The sequence below is a fragment of the Bidens hawaiensis genome, unplaced genomic scaffold (genome assembly GCF_021521415.1).
Source record: "Bidens hawaiensis isolate Kalapana, Puna unplaced genomic scaffold, B.hawaiensis_p1.1 tig00419429_1, whole genome shotgun sequence".
Taxonomy (NCBI): domain Eukaryota; kingdom Viridiplantae; phylum Streptophyta; class Magnoliopsida; order Asterales; family Asteraceae; genus Bidens; species Bidens hawaiensis.
Window position 1 is genome coordinate 455376 of NW_027504857.1, and position 19387 is coordinate 474762.

A 19387-nucleotide genomic window follows, 5' to 3' on the forward strand; every position below is an offset into this window, starting at 1 on the left:
CCCACAACAAGAAAAGTTGGTATATATCTCGATCTCTTGTTTGAAGCCATCCATATCATCCAAACTTTGGGTTCCACACGCCATTTTGGATGCTTTTAGTCACAATACGTACCACATTCGTGATAACATCAAAAGAATTATAATGTTGTATATGTTATGTTAAAAAACTTACTATTTGTGGTCTCAATAATACTTCCTCCGTTCCGGTCAAAGTGTCTTAGTTTGAAAAACATAAAGTTTAAGGTAGATTAAATTATTATTTTATTTGCTTACCAAATGATAATAATGTCCTTAGAAATAATTTGGTCCATCAATATTGTTTATTAATGTTAGTTGTGTGTGTTTAAGTATAAACTTGGAAAATTACTAATAACTTTTGAAAGTTAATATTTGTAGTGAGATAAATAAAAAAGAAGATGTGGATACTTTTAATCGAATGGAGAGAATAATAATAATAATAATAATAACAGTTGTTTTGTAACTATGAAGCTATATTTATACTCCCTCCGTCCCATTATAAGTGTCCTAGTTTGACTTCTCAAGTCTTTCTTTTGCAATCTTGACCGTAAATATTTTTGTTCGTGTCATATAATACTTGATGAAAATTATATCAATGTAAAATACATTTAAAACCCAATCAATTCATATATTTTACATCAAGTATTATATAACACAAACAAAAATATTATCGGTCAAAGTTAAACAAGAAAGACTTGAAAAATCAAACTATGACACTTATAATGGAAAGGAGGGAGTAATATTTTTTCGAGTTTGAAAAGTTGGGTTTGATTTTTCAAACCTTATGATGCCCTTCTTACCTCCACATCAAGTTTAAAAATTCAAATATCAATCTTTTCAGATAATACATTCTAAATATATTTAAATCAAACAATTTATAACATAAAAAGATTGCCGACTCACGAGTGAAGAAAACCCAAAATAAATAACTAACAATATATTAAGCATATTATTAACTTTCATACAATAAATAAAATTAAAATAAAAAACATATATAAATATTATAAACGAATAATGTAAGACACCTACCGTTATACGGTGATTAAAACTAATATCTTTGTATATGTTGAACATATTTTTATATTCACACTGTGTTATTATTTAAATATTGTTATTTATTCTAACACGTGTTCTACACAAATACCTAACCTAGTAGACAACAAAAAGCTAGCATTAAAATTAAACACTTATTACTATATAACAAATGACAAGTTTGGTGCTGTAAGTGCCCTATTGGGCCACTTGGCGGCATCGAACTGGTCCGTAAGCTTTGTTTTTATTTTTTAGTTCAGTCGTCATAACGAATATAACGGAAACCTACCAAACGTCAATTTTCTTTAGTTCCAGTATCATAAAAACTTGACGGAAACCGACCCAATACTCGTAGACTCACCGCCTCAATGCCCATGATCGACATCGGTCGGGTTTGACCAAGGATCGAGTTTTACCGACAGACAACACCACATTGGTCCACCTCAAATTTATAATATTTTTGTTTTATATTTGGTTTTAATTCCGGTACATTAACGCACGTCATCGAAAACGACCGAATTCGTGTCAACTTACTTGGTCAACGCTTGAGTTTTACCACTGTCTAAGTTTTACCGACCAGCGTTGCGCCGGATAAAAACTAGTTTTATAACATAAAAAGATTGCCTCATCAAGCTAAAAAGATTACCGACTCAAATAAATAAATAAATAAATAAAGATTACTCAATTAGTAATATTCATCCACAAGTAATCAATCCTTACATTGCTTAACAATCAAGTCAAATTCAAAAGTTGAGTTTTGAGTTGCATAAAAATCGGCCATCAACATCTATATATATGTATGTGGTATGTGTATTCATTCTCTCACAAATTCATTCTGCAATTACAAACAAAGGTTTGGAAATTAATCAAGGCATGGAGTACTCGGCTATCCCGAATCATGAAGAAGAAGAAGAAGAAGAAGAGGTTGCCATTACTGTGAGAGATGATATCCAGAATGAAGAAGAAGAAGAAGAAGAAGAAGAAGAAGAAGAGGTTGCCATTACCGTGAGAGATAATATCCAGAATGAAGAAGAGTTTGTAGATCCATTCTATTCCAGCATGGCACAGCAATCTTAAGTTTGTTTTCGTCTAGGTACTTACTTACTTACTACTGTAGTTTGTTGTTGATTAATTGACATGCATCCTTCTTTTTTGTTTCAGGGTTATGGAAAACTTTATGTTTTCTGTTCGCACCGTCATCATGTGTGGATGTGCCATGCTCCAAATTCCTTTAGAAAACAACACGGTGTTTAAAAACATTGCCGTTGTTGCAATATTCGCCGTTTTCTTCCTTAATGGTTGTCTTGGGGTGCTTATGGAGCCGTGCTTCAATATACCATCGTGGGATATCTGCTTCATCGTTTCAAAATTCATCGGCTGCTTCTCCACATTCCTCGCTCCTTTCTCGCTTCTGATGGTGTTAGCTCTTCCCCCCGAGCTCAACTGGATCGGCTATTTGGTGGCCTGCCTAATGTTTGGGATCATACTTACATGTTTCTATTTGGATGATCAACAATATTACAAGAGATGGTATCCTAATTCCGAACGCGACCGCCTACCTATTGCTGTGTGTATCCCGAGTGTCTATGTGTGCATGATCCCTTACAACTACGATTGGGTTCTGTATCCAATGTTATATCTATCCTTTGGGTTGGAAAATGCATATTACTTGATCACCTACTTGACGTTCATCAACAAGAAATTAGCAAGAAAACCGCGGATCATCGAGCAACTCAACATCACAACTCAATATGTTGTGTTAATGTCGAGACCAGAAAGACTCAAAAAGTCATGTGGTGTCAGTATTCGAGTAGGATAAAGATGTTAAAATGGGTTGTGTAAATAAAGCATGTGATGGGTTGACTCGAAACTCTTTTTTATCAAAAATAATTTGTTTTAAATTTGATTGTAAAAAGTATTTTACAATAATGATTTTGTTTTGTATAAAACTATTTTTAGATTAATACATGCCAAGCATTACACTTTAAATAACTCACAACATGTTAAACACAGTTGACACGTTTCTTTTAAGCCATTTTATATTTTGATCATTAAAGATAAAAGCTAATCCAAATTGACCCATTCATTAAAAAACGGGCAGGAATTACCATATATAACGAATTAACGATCACTTGCAATAACCATTTAGACACACCACAATCATTTTTATTCTTGTACTAAACAAGATATCTGACGCACAACAGTCATACAGTATGATGGAGTTATGAACCTTGGTTGGGTATTGTTATTGCTAATACATAGCATTAAGACATATTTTCACATTATTATGGCAAAGTATCCAACCACCAGACTAACTTATTCCATATGAGGAATCTTGATTTGTAAAGCAAAAACGAGACTGATCAGTTGCTACGGAGCTAAACTGTTTAGCACTCATGTAATATTTCATTAATGACTTTGTATGCAATTTTATGTTCTCGAAATGACTAAACTATATTGACATCTTTTTGTGATTCTTATAATGTCGCAGGTTAGTGTTTTTACTTGTAAGATAAACGACGGGTGCTAATTTTGTGTTTGTTTAGAATACAATGTAATATGTTCATGACATTATGACATTAAACTACACGTCCACCGAACGGGTATAAACTAGTTGGATAGATTTTAGAAAAACAAAACGTTTTTAGTTTTTGATACGTTGTACGTATTTATACTTTTTGTAAATGGTACTAAAATTGCAGAAATTTCAGATTTTGGCTATTTATAGTTACCATAAGTAATACAATGTAAACATGGAGATAAATTTATTACCAATCAAAATATATCCGAAGATATAAATGCATAATTATAAAGGAAACATGCATTTAAATAGTAAAATCATTAAACGGGTACGTAGTAATCGTAAACGACTACACGACAACATTCAAACCTACATTTTCTAGATAGGAGCTTAGTTCCCATGAACAATGTTGAAGATATCATCAGCAATGTTTTTCGCATCATTTGAGATACCAAATAATCCGGCACTCGCAAATCCAACACAATAAAGACCATGTTCCCCTTTCCAATGATTAGGGCTTTTATGTTTTGGCATTCCATTCTCGTTGAAGAGCCCTCCATCATCCTAGATCAAACCGAAAATGCTAAGATTAAAAAACAAAAGGTTAAGTAAACAAATTAAGTGTTATAACTTTAGTTACCTTAAGCCATTTTCGCACAGTGCTTTTAAAACCCGTAGCAAAGACAATGGCATCAAATTGTCTCTCTTGACCATTTGTGAATTTGATTTGATCACCTTTTATTTCTTCAATAGCCGTCATTACCTAGAGACGAAAAAAAATAACAGCATGATCGCTAGTTAATGTTTTAATGTTATTAGATATATATGAAAACATGATAGAGGGGTTTACCTCAATGTCTCCTGTTTTGATTTTTGAAATTGTCCCAACATCGATAATAGGTGATCGTCCGGTTTCATTTTTGATCATGAATGGTCCTTTGAATGGCCTTTGTATTCCATATACACCAAGATCTCCATACAACAACTTGCTCAACATTAGGACCATCTTGTCCACGAAAGAGCAAGGAATATTTTAGTATATACATTCCGAGTTGCACTAGCTCCTTGGTAAGCACATGTATCTGTCACAACAACAAAAAGAATAGCATACAATATTATATTTATCAAAAATATGCTTTTATTATATAAAACGGCGACAACTTTATATTTAAAAATCACGCGGGAGAGCGTTTAGCGAGCATACCGGGCTACGAACAACTATTGATGTTTGAGCACCCCAATTGCACAAGTCATATGCAATTTCCATACCCGAATTTCCAGCACCAACTACAAGCACATCTTTGTGTCCAAATCTTTTTCCATTATCATACTCGCTCGAATGGATGAACAATCCTTTGAAGCTATCTAAACCATTAACATTAGGAATAATACCTTCGCTATTTTCACCGGTTGCCGCCACAAGAAACTCACACACGTACTCCTCGACCAAACCCGAAATCCAATTTTTGGCGGTAACCACCCATTTTTGTGCAATCCTACTATACCATGCATTCTCAACGCTGCGTTGGTACAACGGAGCTACATTAAACTGATACACATAGTTTTGCAAGTATTGAACAAACATGTCTTTTGGTACAAATGTGGGTGCGGACAAAGGGAATGGCATATGAGGGAGTTCACAGAAGCTTTTAGCCAAGTGAAGCTTTAAGCGATCATAAGCCTTTTTTTGCCATAAAGATGCATAGCAATCTTCCCTTTCAAGTACAATGTTTGGGATAGAAAGAAGATTGAGACATGCTGATGTTGCAATGCCGGCAGGTCCTGCTCCGACTATCACAACAACTGATTCTTGTGTCATTTTCTTTCAAGCTCTTTCTAATGAATAATGTATGTTTATTGATGCAATATGTAATGCACAATGCACATACCCTTTTTATAGGAATTACAAAAAGGAGGCAAAAGAGACTATTTCCCACCTTTATTGGAACCGTTACTGAAAAACTTATTTTTTAAAAGTTTGAAATGTCATCCGCGCTAAAATTTCTGAGTTATTATTCATTGAAGTATTCCTGCTTTTTTGTAAAAAAAAAAACTTTTAGAACTTACGTTACAAACTTAATTTACGTGACTAGAATCTACACGTTCATATTGGCTTAATGTGTGAACACATGAATATGGTAATTAATATCTTTACAAATAAGTAAAAGATGAGATTTCGTGTATTATCATATGCGGTTGTAGAGCACCGGAGTCGTCGTGTCAAGTTCAAACATGAGACAGAGTCGAAACAAATACATTTAAACACTCTAATTTACGATAGTCGTTAGTATCACATTCAAATATCATGCAAAAATCATGTATGCGATATGTAAAATGTATTCAATTGAATTAAACCTTCCGCACACGTGGTTAAACTAAGTTTAAAATTGAAAGCAAATAACAACCATAAAGTGAAGCGATTCAAACATGTTGGAATACATGTGAACGGTTTCGATAGTTAATTTGATAGAACACATGTGAACGAAGATATGATTGTTAAACGAAGATTTTGATTAACGTGGTGAATAAAACGGATACAAACAAATCTTTTAAAATACACAAAGGTAGTTATGTAAAGCGTTTAACGGTAACATAGCTTTAACTATGGTTATAAACTGGTTAACAGTTATTAATACCTAGGATAATTGCGTATTAATACAACTAATGTCTTAGGGTTACATAATGCAAATAGCATAATTAAATTTAATTAAATAGGATAATTGTATCATTCCCTAAACTTTAGTTGCCTTGTTAAAAACAAATGGCCTCCCTTTTCCAAATCTTTGAGCACCCACCCTGTCATTGCCAATGTAAAGATCAAAGCTAGTGCTGGCTTTATCTTGTTTATAAGTTTCGTTCTAGCTTTTAGTTTCTTTTGGTCTAAGCGTGCTTTTGTCTTCATCATCCCCATCATCACTTAAGTGCCTAGCTCTAACCGCGTTCTCTGAGCGTTGAGGTTCCAAACTAAAACATCCAAATACTGAATGTATATATATCCTAAGCATAATCACATCTTCAACCAGTATTCCCAAGTTGGTTGCTATTACACCCCACATGTTAAATTCACTTATATGATATGTCTATAGCCACCTTCTTTTTTTTTCTTAACAAACTCATATAAATCAAATAAATCAATAACCTTGTCATTCTCAAAACATGATGGGAACAAATTTGATCAGCTCAAGTAACAGTGTGCAAACCGTTATGTCATAACAGAAAATTTAGGTTTGAGAATGGACCGATGTTAATGAATAGAGGTTGGATCCTACAATATGCTAAGAAAGTAACATATTCCATCAAATGATTCAATGTAAGTGAATCCTCCCTGCGTAAATCTCTTTGCATCTTCATCAATTTGCAAAGTACCCATCCAAATACTCCTCCTTTCTCTGTTCATATCATTCATCTTCAATTCTCTCCATACTTTGTGTACATCATCATCCGTCCGTATTGAACTCCTGCTTTCAAACATATTCGACAAGTAACACACCAATCCCTCAAGATGATATTAAATACGTGGAGTCGTAATTGATCCAGACCTAATATATTCTTGTCAAGATCAGGCGTGTAAAACACACTAGGAATCAGAAAAGATTTGTCAAATATGCTCATTTCTATTGGTAATCAATCATAGAAGCCACAAACAGACAAACTAATTGATGATTGTAAACAGAAATTATGAACAAGAGATTGTATATGGAATGGAAATTATTATTGTTTACACTGATGATTCGATTACAATTGTATATCCAGCCATACATATACATATGAGGCGTCGCTTTGTAAATCGACACACCGATTCACATCGCTTTTATCTAAACGATGTTTACAAACGACAGCTATTGTACCCCTAACTGCCTAACGGGCCTAATTACAAAATTATATATATTCCCCTGTTAATAATTAATATTTATATAATAAGGGAAAAGATCCAATACAATAATGCCTTAACGTACAATACGTACGGGAATCCATTTTTTCACGAATCGATCCATGAAATCACATCCAAACATCTCGGAATCGTCAATACATATCCAATCAATCATTGGTTTACCCAAAAAAAAAAACAGTTTTGAATGGTTAATCGATCAATTTTTCACTTTTTTTTCACAAAGACCGTTTTTGTGCGTTTAAATTTTTATGAGCGTTTTCTGAGCGTTTTAGGTTTTTTCCTTTGTTTTTTGCCTTTGAGCATCTCGCATACCGTACGTTAAGGCATTAGCGTACTGCACCCTACATAATAATACACATATCATTATATCTTTAGTATCTGTATGTGATTAATACTTCATTGTCCCCCTTAATCACAAACAATCTTAGGTCTTCATCTTCTTTTCATGGCCATCTTTTTTTTCTTGAAACCGGGTGGTGCAGACGAGGTTCCCGATTTGGTCTTCATTTATCATGTTCACTACAAGCCTTCAAGATATGTAGGTCCAGGCATTGTTCGCTGTTGCTTCTACATATCTTCCATGTAACATTGCCATCATTAATAGATCATATAAATATATTTCTGTACCATCGCTCAGGTACGATGGAATGGGCTTCTCGAAATAGTATTTAAGGTACACTTTGTGGTACCATTCCACGAGTTCCTAGAACATATTTATGAACTCATTAACTTGTAAATGAGATTTATAAGCCTGCAAAGTGTTTAACAGATTCATACAGTCACTTATTAACGATATTGCTGGAAGAGTTGAGTAATCTTCTTCCATTCTTGAGTCTTGTTGGGCCTGCAAATCAATCGCGTCAAAGTAATTTGCCAAATACTCGCCCCTCTTCACTTTCAAACGCCTCTGACCCATTTGAATCTTCCCCATCAATATTCAGATTAATTGTGACATAAATCTCCTTTAAATATGACTTTAAATCCTTGTTTAGTTAATTGTTTTAGGATTAATATATTATTATTATTATTATCAACGCTAGGCACGTAATACACACTCTTCTAAGGTGTATTTATTCCATCAGAACAGATTTTCATGTCTTCTGTTACTTTTATAACATTATGACATATTTTTTCACATTATTATGGCAAAGTACCCAACCACCAGACTAACTAATGGTTGGGTATTGTTATTGAGAAATACATAACTTATTCTATATCTGGAATCTGGATTTGTAAAGAAAAAATGAGACTGATCAGTTGCTACGGAGCTAAACTGTTTAGCACTCATGTAATATTTCATTAATGACTTTGTATGCAATTTTATGTTATCGAAATGACTAAACTATATTGACATCTTTTTGTGATTCTTATAATGTCGCAGGTCAGTATTTTTACTTGTAAGATAAACGGCTTGTATTTTGGTCTTACACTAATTTTGTAATGTACGTGTTCATGACATTATGACATTAAACCACACGTCCACCAAACATCTATAAAACTAGTTGGATAAGTTTAAAAAAAAAACAAAACATTTTTAGTTTTTTGATAAATTGTACGTATTTATATACTTTTTTGTAAATGGTACTAAATATGTAGAAATTTCATATTTAGGCTATTTTGATCGTATTATAGTTACCATAGTAATACAATGTAAACATGGAGATAAATTTAATACCAATCAAAATATATCCGATGATATAAATGCATAATTATAAAGGAAACAAGCATTTAAATAGTAAAATCATTAAACTGGTACGTAGTAATCGTAAACGACTACACGACAACATTCAAACCTACATTTTCTAGATAGGAGCTTAGTTCCCATGAACAATGTTGAAGATATCATCAGCAATGTTTTTCGCATCATTTGAGATACCAAATAATCCGGCACTCGCAAATCCAACACAATAAAGACCATGTTCCCCTTTCCAATGATTAGGGCTTTTATGTTTTGGCATTCCATTCTCGTTGAAGAGCCCTCCATCATCCTAGATCAAACCGAAAATGCTAAGATTAAAAAACAAAAGGTTAAGTAAACAAATTAAGTGTTATAACTTTAGTTACCTTAAGCCATTTTCGCACAGTGCTTTTAAAACCCGTAGCAAAGACAATGGCATCAAATTGTCTCTCTTGACCATTTGTGAATTTGATTTGATCACCTTTTATTTCTTCAATAGCCGTCATTACCTAGAGACGAAAAAAAATAACAGCATGATCGCTAGTTAATGTTTTAATGTTATTAGATATATATGAAAACATGATAGAGGGGTTTACCTCAATGTCTCCTGTTTTGATTTTTGAAATTGTCCCAACATCGATAATAGGTGATCGTCCGGTTTCATTTTTGATCATGAATGGTCCTTTGAATGGCCTTTGTATTCCATATACACCAAGATCTCCATACAACAACTTACTCAACATTAGGACCATCTTGTCCACGAAAGAGCAAGGAATATATTTTAGTATATACATTCCGAGTTGCACTAGCTCCTTGGTAAGCACATGTATCTGTCATAACAACAAAAAGAATAGCATACAATATTATATTTATCAAAAATATGCTTTTATTATATAAAACGGCGACAACTTTATATTTAAAAATCACGCGGGAGAGCGTTTAGCGCGCATACCGGGCTACGAACAACTATTGATGTTTGAGCACCCCAATTGCACAAGTCATATGCAATTTCCATGCCCGAATTTCCAGCACCTACTACAAGCACATCTTTGTGTCCAAATCTTTTTCCATTATCATACTCGCTCGAATGGATGAACAATCCTTTGAAGCTATCTAAACCATTAACATTAGGAATAATACCTTCGCTATTTTCACCGGTTGCCGCCACAAGAAACTCACACACGTACTCCTCGACCAAACCCGAAATCCAATTTTTGGCGGTAACCACCCATTTTTGTGCAATCCTATTATACCATGCATTCTCAACGCTGCGTTGGTACAACGGAGCTACATTAAACTGATACACATAGTTTTGCAAGTATTGAACAAACATGTCTTTTGGTACAAATGTGGGTGCGGACAAAGGGAATGGCATATGAGGGAGTTCACAGAAGCTTTTAGCCAAGTGAAGCTTTAAGCGATCATAAGCCTTTTTTTGCCATAAAGATGCATAGCAATCTTCCCTTTCAAGAACAATGTTTGGGATAGAAAGAAGATTGAGACATGCTGATGTTGCAATGCCGGCAGGTCCTGCTCCGACTATCACAACAACTGTTTCTTGTTTCATTTTCTTTCAAGCTCTTTCTAATGAATAATGTATGTTTATTGATGCAATATGTAATGCACAATGCACATACCCTTTTTATAGGAATTACAAAAAGGAGGCAAAAGAGACTATTTCCCACCTTTATTGGGACCGTTACTGAAAAACTTATTTTTTAAAAGTTTGAAATGTCATCCGCGCTAAAATTTCTGAGTTATTATTCATTGAAGTGTTCCTGCTTTTTTGTAAAAAAAAAACTTTTAGAACTTACGTTACAAACTTAATTTACTTGACTAGAATCTACACGTTCATATTGGCTTAATGTGTGAACACATGAATATGGTAATTAATATCTTCACAAATAAGTAAAAGATGAGATTTCGTGTATTATCATATGCGATTGTAGAGCACCGGAGTCGTCGTGTCAAGTTCAAACATGAGACAGAGTCGAAACAAATACATTTAAACACTCTAATTTACGATAGTCGTTAGTATCATATTCAAATATCATGCAAAAATCATGTATGCGATATGTAAAATGTATTCAATTGAATTAAACCTTCCGCACATGTGGTTAAACTAAGTTTAAAATTGAAAGCAAATAACAACCATAAAGTGAAGCGATTCAAACATGTTGGAATACAGGTGAACGGTTTCGATAGTTAATTTGATAGAACACATGTGAACGACGATATGATGGTTAAACGAAGATTTTGATTAATGTGGTGAATAAATCGGATACAAACAAATCTTTTAAAATACACAAAGGTAGTTATGTAAAGCGTTTAACGGTAACATAGCTTTAACTATGGTTATAAACTGGTTAACAGTTATTAATCCCTTGGATAATTGCGTATTAATACAACTAATGTCTTAGGGTTACATAATGCAAATAGCATAATTAAATTTAATTAAATAGGATAATTGTATCATTCCCTAAACTTTAGTTGCCTTGTTAAAAACAAATGGCCTCCCTTTTCCAAATCTTTGAGCACCCACCCTGTCATTGCCAATGTAAAGATCAAAGCTAGTGCTGGCTTTACCTTGTTTATAAGTTTCGTTCTAGCTTTTAGTTTCTTTTGGTCTAAGCGTGCTTTTGTCTTCATCATCCCCATCATCACTTAAGTGCCTAGCTCTAACCGCGTTCTCTGAGCGTTGAGGTTCCAAACTAAAACATCCAAATACTGAATGTATATATATCCTAAGCATAATCACATCTTCAACCAGTATTCCCAAGTTGGTTGCTATTACACCCCACATGTTAAATTAAATTATATGATATGTCTATAGCCACCTTCTTTTTTTTTCTTAACAAACTCATATAAATCAAATAAATCAATAACCTTGTCATTCTCAAAACATGATGGGAACAAATTTGATCAGCTCAAGTAACAGTGTGCAAACCGTTATGTCATAACAGAAAATTTAGGTTTGAGAATGGACCGATGTTAATGAATAGAGGTTGGATCCTACAATATGCTAAGAAAGTAACATATTCCATCAAATGATTCAATGTAAGTGAATCCTCCCTGCGTAAATCTCTTTGCATCTTCATCAATTTGCAAAGTACCCATCCAAATACTCCTCCTTTCTCTGTTCATATCATTCATCTTCAATTCTCTCCATACTTTGTGTACATCATCATCGTCCGTATTGAACTCCTGCTTTCAAACATATTCGACAAGTAACACACCGATCCCTCAAGATGATATTAAATACGTGGAGTCGTAATTGATCCAGACCTAATATATTCTTGTCAAGATCAGGCGTGTAAAACACACTAGGAATCAGAAAAGATTTGTCAAATATGCTCATTTCTATTGGTAATCAATCATAGAAGCCACAAACAGACAAACTAATTGATGATTGTAAACAGAAATTATGAACAAGAGATTGTATATGGAATGGAAATTATTATTGTTTACACTGATGATTCGATTACAATTGTATAGCCAGCCATATATATACATATGAGGCGTCGCTTTGTAAATCGACACACCGATTCACATCGCTTTTATCTAAACGATGTTTACAAACGACAGCTATTGTACCCCTAACTGCCTAACGGGCCTAATTACAAAATTATATATATTCCCCTGTTAATAATTAATATTTATATAATAAGGGAAAAGATCCAATACAATAATGCCTTAACGTACAATACGTACGGGAATCCATTTTTTCACGAATCGATCCATGAAATCACATCCAAACATCTCGGAATCGTCAATACATATCCAATCAATCATTGGTTTACCCAAAAAAAAAAACAGTTTTGAATGGTTAATCGATCAATTTTTCACTTTTTTTTCACAAAGACCGTTTTTGTGCGTTTAAATTTTTATGAGCGTTTTCTGAGCGTTTTAGGTTTTTTCCTTTGTTTTTTGCCTTTGAGCATCTCGCATACCGTACGTTAAGGCATTAGCGTACTGCACCCTACATAATAATACACATATCATTATATCTTTAGTATCTGTATTTGATTAATACTTCATTGTCCCCCTTAATCACAAACAATCTTAGGTCTTCATCTTCTTTACATGGCCAATTTTTTTTTCTTGAAACCGGGTGGTGCAGACGAGGTTCCCGATTTGGTCTTCATTTATCATGTTCACTACAAGCCTTCAAGATATGTAGGTCCAGGCATTGTTCGCTGTTGCTTCTACATATCTTCCATGTAACATTGCCATCATTAATAGATCATATAAATATATTTCTGTACCATCGCTCAGGTACGATGGAATGGGCTTCTCGAAATAGTATTTAAGGTACACTTTGTGGTACCATTCCACGAGTTCCTAGAACATATTTATGAACTCATTAACTTGTAAATGAGATTTATAAGCCTGCAAAGTGTTTAACAGATTCATACAGTCACTTATTAACGATATTGCTGGAAGAGTTGAGTAATCTTCTTCCATTCTTGAGTCTTGTTGGGCCTGCAAATCAATCGCGTCAAAGTAATTTGCCAAATACTCGCCCCTCTTCACTTTCAAACGCCTCTGACCCATTTGAATCTTCCCCATCAATATTCAGATTAATTGTGACATAAATCTCCTTTAAATATGACTTTAAATCCTTGTTTAGTTAATTGTTTTAGGATTAATATATTATTATTATTATTATCAACGCTAGGCACGAAATACACACTCTTCTAAGGTGTATTTATTCCATCAGAACAGATTTTCATGTCTTCTGTTACTTTTATAACATTATGACATATTTTTTCACATTATTATGGCAAAGTACCCAACCACCAGACTAACTAATGGTTGGGTATTGTTATTGAGAAATACATAACTTATTCTATATCTGGAATCTGGATTTGTAAAGCAAAAATGAGACTGATCAGTTGCTACGGAGCTAAAATGTTTAGCACTCATGTAATATTTCATTAATGACTTTGTATGCAATTTTATGTTATCGAAATGACTAAACTATATTGACATCTTTTTGTGATTCTTATAATGTCGCAGGTCAGTATTTTTACTTGTAAGATAAACGGCTTGTATTTTGGTCTAACACTAATTTTGTAATGTACGTGTTCATGACATTATGACATTAAACCACACGTCCACCAAACATGTATAAAACTAGTTGGATAAGTTTAAAAAAAAAACAAAACATTTTTAGTTTTTTGATAAATTGTACGTATTTATATACTTTTTTGTAAATGGTACTAAATATGTAGAAATTTCATATTTAGGCTATTTTGATCGTATTATAGTTACCATAGTAATACAATGTAAACATGGAGATAAATTTAATACCAATCAAAATATATCCGATGATATAAATGCATAATTATAAAGGAAACAAGCATTTAAATAGTAAAATCATTAAACTGGTACGTAGTAATCGTAAACGACTACACGACAACATTCAAACCTACATTTTCTAGATAGGAGCTTAGTTCCCATGAACAATTTTGAAGATATCATCAGCAATGTTTTTCGCATCATTTGAGATACCAAATAATCCGGCACTCGCAAATCCAACACAATAAAGACCATGTTCCCCTTTCCAATGATTAGGGCTTTTATGTTTTGGCATTCCATTCTCGTTGAAGAGCCCTCCATCATCCTAGATCAAACCGAAAATGCTAAGATTAAAAAACAAAAGGTTAAGTAAACAAATTAAGTGTTATAACTTTAGTTACCTTAAGCCATTTTCGCACAGTGCTTTTAAAACCCGTAGCAAAGACAATGGCATAAAATTGTCTCTCTTGACCATTTGTGAATTTGATTTGATCACCTTTTATTTCTTCAATAGCCGTCATTACCTAGAGACGAAAAAAATAACAGCATGATCGCTAGTTAATGTTTTAATGTTATTAGATATATATGAAAACATGATAGAGGGGTTTACCTCAATGTCTCCTGTTTTTATTTTTGAAATTGTCCCAACATCGATAATAGGTGATCGTCCGGTTTCATTTTTGATCATGAATGGTCCTTTGAATGGCCTTTGTATTCCATATACACCAAGATCTCCATACAACAACTTACTCAACATTAGGACCATCTTGTCCACGAAAGAGCAAGGAATATATTTTAGTATATACATTCCGAGTTGCACTAGCTCCTTGGTAAGCACTTGTATCTGTCATAACAACAAAAAGAATAGCATACAATATTATATTTATCAAAAATATGCTTTTATTATATAAAACGGCGACAACTTTATATTTAAAAATCACGCGGGAGAGCGTTTAGCGCGCATACCGGGCTACGAACAACTATTGATGTTTCAGCACCCCAATTGCACAAGTCATATGCAATTTCCATGCCCGAATTTCCAGCACCAACTACAAGCACATCTTTGTGTCCAAATCTTTTTCCATTATCATACTCGCTCGAATGGATGAACAATCCTTTGAAGCTATCTAAACCATTAACATTAGGAATAATACCTTCGCTATTTTCACCGGTTGCCGCCACAAGAAACTCACACACGTACTCCTCGACCAAACCCGAAATCCAATTTTTGGCGGTAACCACCCATTTTTGTGCAATCCTATTATACCATGCATTCTCAACGCTGCGTTGGTACAACGGAGCTACATTAAACTGATACACATAGTTTTGCAAGTATTGAACAAACATGTCTTTTGGTACAAATGTGGGTGCGGACAAAGGGAATGGCATATGAGGGAGTTCACAGAAGCTTTTAGCCAAGTGAAGCTTTAAGCGATCATAAGCCTTTTTTTGCCATAAAGATGCATAGCAATCTTCCCTTTCAAGAACAATGTTTGGGATAGAAAGAAGATTGAGACATGCTGATGTTGCAATGCCGGCAGGTCCTGCTCCGACTATCACAACAACTGTTTCTTGTTTCATTTTCTTTCAAGCTCTTTCTAATGAATAATGTATGTTTATTGATGCAATATGTAATGCACAATGCACATACCCTTTTTATAGGAATTACAAAAAGGAGGCAAAAGAGACTATTTCCCACCTTTATTGGAACCGTTACTGAAAAACTTATTTTTTAAAAGTTTGAAATGTCATCCGCGCTAAAATTTCTGAGTTATTATTCATTGAAGTATTCCTGCTTTTTTGTAAAAAAAAAACTTTTAGAACTTACGTTACAAACTTAATTTACTTGACTAGAATCTACACGTTCATATTGGCTTAATGTGTGAACACATGAATATGGTAATTAATATCTTTACAAATAAGTAAAAGATGAGATTTCGTGTATTATCATATGCGGTTGTAGAGCACCGGAGTCGTCGTGTCAAGTTCAAACATGAGACAGAGTCGAAACAAATACATTTAAACACTCTAATTTACGATAGTCGTTAGTATCATATTCAAATATCATGCAAAAATCATGTATGCGATATGTAAAATGTATTCAATTGAATTAAACCTTCCGCACACGTGGTTAAACTTAGTTTAAAATTGAAAGCAAATAACAACCATAAAGTGAAGCGATTCAAACATGTTGGAATACATGTGAACGGTTTCGATAGTTAATTTGATAGAACACATGTGAACGACGATATGATGGTTAAACGAAGATTTTGATTAACGTGGTGAATAAATCGGATACAAACAAATCTTTTAAAATACACAAAGGTAGTTATGTAAAGCGTTTAACGGTAACATAGCTTTAACTATGGTTATAAACTGGTTAACAGTTATTAATCCCTAGGATAATTGCGTATTAATACAACTAATGTCTTAGGGTTACATAATGCAAATAGCATAATTAAATTTAATTAAATAGGATAATTGTATCATTCCCTAAACTTTAGTTGCCTTGTTAAAAACAAATGGCCTCCCTTTTCCAAATCTTTGAGCACCCACCCTGTCATTGCCAATGTAAAGATCAAAGCTAGTGCTGGCTTTATCTTGTTTATAAGTTTCGTTCTAGCTTTTAGTTTCTTTTGGTCTAAGCGTGCTTTTGTCTTCATCATCCCCATCATCACTTAAGTGCCTAGCTCTAACCGCGTTCTCTGAGCGTTGAGGTTCCAAACTAAAACATCCAAATACTGAATGTATATATATCCTAAGCATAATCACATCTTCAACCAGTATTCCCAAGTTGGTTGCTATTACACCCCACATGTTAAATTCACTTATATGATATGTCTATAGCCACCTTCTTTTTTTTTTCTTAACAAACTCATATAAATCAAATAAATCAATAACCTTGTCATTCTCAAAACATGATGGGAACAAATTTGATCAGCTCAAGTAACAGTGTGCAAACCGTTATGTCATAACAGAAAATTTAGGTTTGAGAATGGACCGATGTTAATGAATAGAGGTTGGATCCTACAATATGCTAAGAAAGTAACATATTCCATCAAATGATTCAATGTAAGTGAATCCTCCCTGCGTAAATCTCTTTGCATCTTCATCAATTTGCAAAGTACCCATCCAAATACTCCTCCTTTCTCTGTTCATATCATTCATCTTCAATTCTCTCCATACTTTGTGTACATCATCATCCGTCCGTATTGAACTCCTGCTTTCAAACATATTCGACAAGTAACACACCGATCCCTCAAGATGATATTAAATACGTGGAGTCGTAATTGATCCAGACCTAATATATTCTTGTCAAGATCAGGCGTGTAAAACACACTAGGAATCAGAAAAGATTTGTCAAATATGCTCATTTCTATTGGTAATCAATCATAGAAGCCACAAACAGACAAACTAATTGATGATTGTAAACAGAAATTATGAACAAGAGATTGTATATGGAATGGAAATTATTATTGTTTACACTGATGATTCGATTACAATTGTATAGCCAGCCATATATATACATATGAGGCGTCGCTTTGTAAATCGACACACCGATTCACATCGCTTTTATCTAAACGATGTTTACAAACGACAGCTATTGTACCCCTAACTGCCTAACGGGCCTAATTACAAAATTATATATATTCCCCTGTTAATAATTAATATTTATATAATAAGGGAAAAGATCCAATACAATAATGCCTTAACGTACAATACGTACGGGAATCCATTTTTTCACGAATCGATCCATGAAATCACATCCAAACATCTCGGAATCGTCAATACATATCCAATCAATCATTGGTTTACCCAAAAAAAAAAACAGTTTTGAATGGTTAATCGATCAATTTTTCACTTTTTTTTCACAAAGACCGTTTTTGTGCGTTTAAATTTTTATGAGCGTTTTCTGAGCGTTTTAGGTTTTTTCCTTTGTTTTTTGCCTTTGAGCATCTCGCATACCGTACGTTAAGGCATTAGCGTACTGCACCCTACATAATAATACACATATCATTATATCTTTAGTATCTGTATTTGATTAATACTTCATTGTCCCCCTTAATCACAAACAATCTTAGGTCTTCATCTTCTTTACATGGCCAATTTTTTTTTCTTGAAACCGGGTGGTGCAGACGAGGTTCCCGATTTGGTCTTCATTTATCATGTTCACTACAAGCCTTCAAGATATGTAGGTCCAGGCATTGTTCGCTGTTGCTTCTACATATCTTCCATGTAACATTGCCATCATTAATAGATCATATAAATATATTTCTGTACCATCGCTCAGGTACGATGGAATGGGCTTCTCGAAATAGTATTTAAGGTACACTTTGTGGTACCATTCCACGAGTTCCTAGAACATATTTATGAACTCATTAACTTGTAAATGAGATTTATAAGCCTGCAAAGTGTTTAACAGATTCATACAGTCACTTATTAACGATATTGCTGGAAGAGTTGAGTAATCTTCTTCCATTCTTGAGTCTTGTTGGGCCTGCAAATCAATCGCGTCAAAGTAATTTGCCAAATACTCGCCCCTCTTCACTTTCAAACGCCTCTGACCCATTTGAATCTTCCCCATCAATATTCAGATTAATTGTGACATAAATCTCCTTTAAATATGACTTTAAATCCTTGTTTAGTTAATTGTTTTAGGATTAATATATTATTATTATTATTATCAACGCTAGGCACGAAATACACACTCTTCTAAGGTGTATTTATTCCATCAGAACAGATTTTCATGTCTTCTGTTACTTTTATAACATTATGACATATTTTTTCACATTATTATGGCAAAGTACCCAACCACCAGACTAACTAATGGTTGGGTATTGTTATTGAGAAATACATAACTTATTCTATATCTGGAATCTGGATTTGTAAAGCAAAAATGAGACTGATCAGTTGCTACGGAGCTAAAATGTTTAGCACTCATGTA

General features: G+C 33.7%; 3 protein-coding genes across 3 annotated transcripts; all 3 read right to left on the reverse strand.

The window, feature by feature from the left end:
* Window positions 1-3961: 3961 nt before the first annotated feature.
* On the reverse strand, window positions 3962-5390 carry LOC143608763 (putative indole-3-pyruvate monooxygenase YUCCA11). The gene is made up of 5 exons (XM_077083712.1): window positions 4776-5390; window positions 4616-4653; window positions 4422-4518; window positions 4212-4334; window positions 3962-4135 (listed from the first exon to the last, which is right to left on the reverse strand). The coding sequence occupies exons 1-5, from the start codon at window positions 5388-5390 to the stop codon at window positions 3962-3964; spliced, it is 1047 nt and encodes a 348-aa protein (XP_076939827.1).
* Window positions 5391-9277: 3887 nt separating this feature from the next.
* LOC143608764 (putative indole-3-pyruvate monooxygenase YUCCA10) lies at window positions 9278-10708 on the reverse strand. Its single transcript, XM_077083713.1, has 4 exons — window positions 10094-10708; window positions 9738-9971; window positions 9528-9650; window positions 9278-9451 (listed from the first exon to the last, which is right to left on the reverse strand). The coding sequence occupies exons 1-4, from the start codon at window positions 10706-10708 to the stop codon at window positions 9278-9280; spliced, it is 1146 nt and encodes a 381-aa protein (XP_076939828.1).
* Window positions 10709-14593: 3885 nt separating this feature from the next.
* On the reverse strand, window positions 14594-16023 carry LOC143608765 (putative indole-3-pyruvate monooxygenase YUCCA11). The gene is made up of 4 exons (XM_077083714.1): window positions 15409-16023; window positions 15053-15286; window positions 14844-14966; window positions 14594-14767 (listed from the first exon to the last, which is right to left on the reverse strand). The coding sequence occupies exons 1-4, from the start codon at window positions 16021-16023 to the stop codon at window positions 14594-14596; spliced, it is 1146 nt and encodes a 381-aa protein (XP_076939829.1).
* Window positions 16024-19387: the final 3364 nt, after the last annotated feature.

Bases quoted from the DNA above. Each gene is read 5' to 3' on its own strand.
- LOC143608763 (XM_077083712.1), bottom strand. From the start codon at position 5,390: ATGACACAAGAATCAGTTGTTGTGATAGTCGGAGCAGGACCTGCCGGC. The intron at 4,654-4,775 runs GTATGCTCGCTA...TTGTTGTGACAG, and splicing joins CAATAGTTGTTCGTAGCCCG to ATACATGTGCTTACCAAGGA. The intron at 4,335-4,421 runs GTAAACCCCTCT...TTTCGTCTCTAG, and splicing joins TCAAAACAGGAGACATTGAG to GTAATGACGGCTATTGAAGA.
- LOC143608764 (XM_077083713.1), bottom strand. From the start codon at position 10,708: ATGAAACAAGAAACAGTTGTTGTGATAGTCGGAGCAGGACCTGCCGGC. The intron at 9,651-9,737 runs GTAAACCCCTCT...TTTCGTCTCTAG, and splicing joins TCAAAACAGGAGACATTGAG to GTAATGACGGCTATTGAAGA. The intron at 9,452-9,527 runs GTAACTAAAGTT...GGTTTGATCTAG, and splicing joins CTGTGCGAAAATGGCTTAAG to GATGATGGAGGGCTCTTCAA.
- LOC143608765 (XM_077083714.1), bottom strand. From the start codon at position 16,023: ATGAAACAAGAAACAGTTGTTGTGATAGTCGGAGCAGGACCTGCCGGC. The intron at 15,287-15,408 runs GTATGCGCGCTA...TTGTTATGACAG, and splicing joins CAATAGTTGTTCGTAGCCCG to ATACAAGTGCTTACCAAGGA. The intron at 14,768-14,843 runs GTAACTAAAGTT...GGTTTGATCTAG, and splicing joins CTGTGCGAAAATGGCTTAAG to GATGATGGAGGGCTCTTCAA.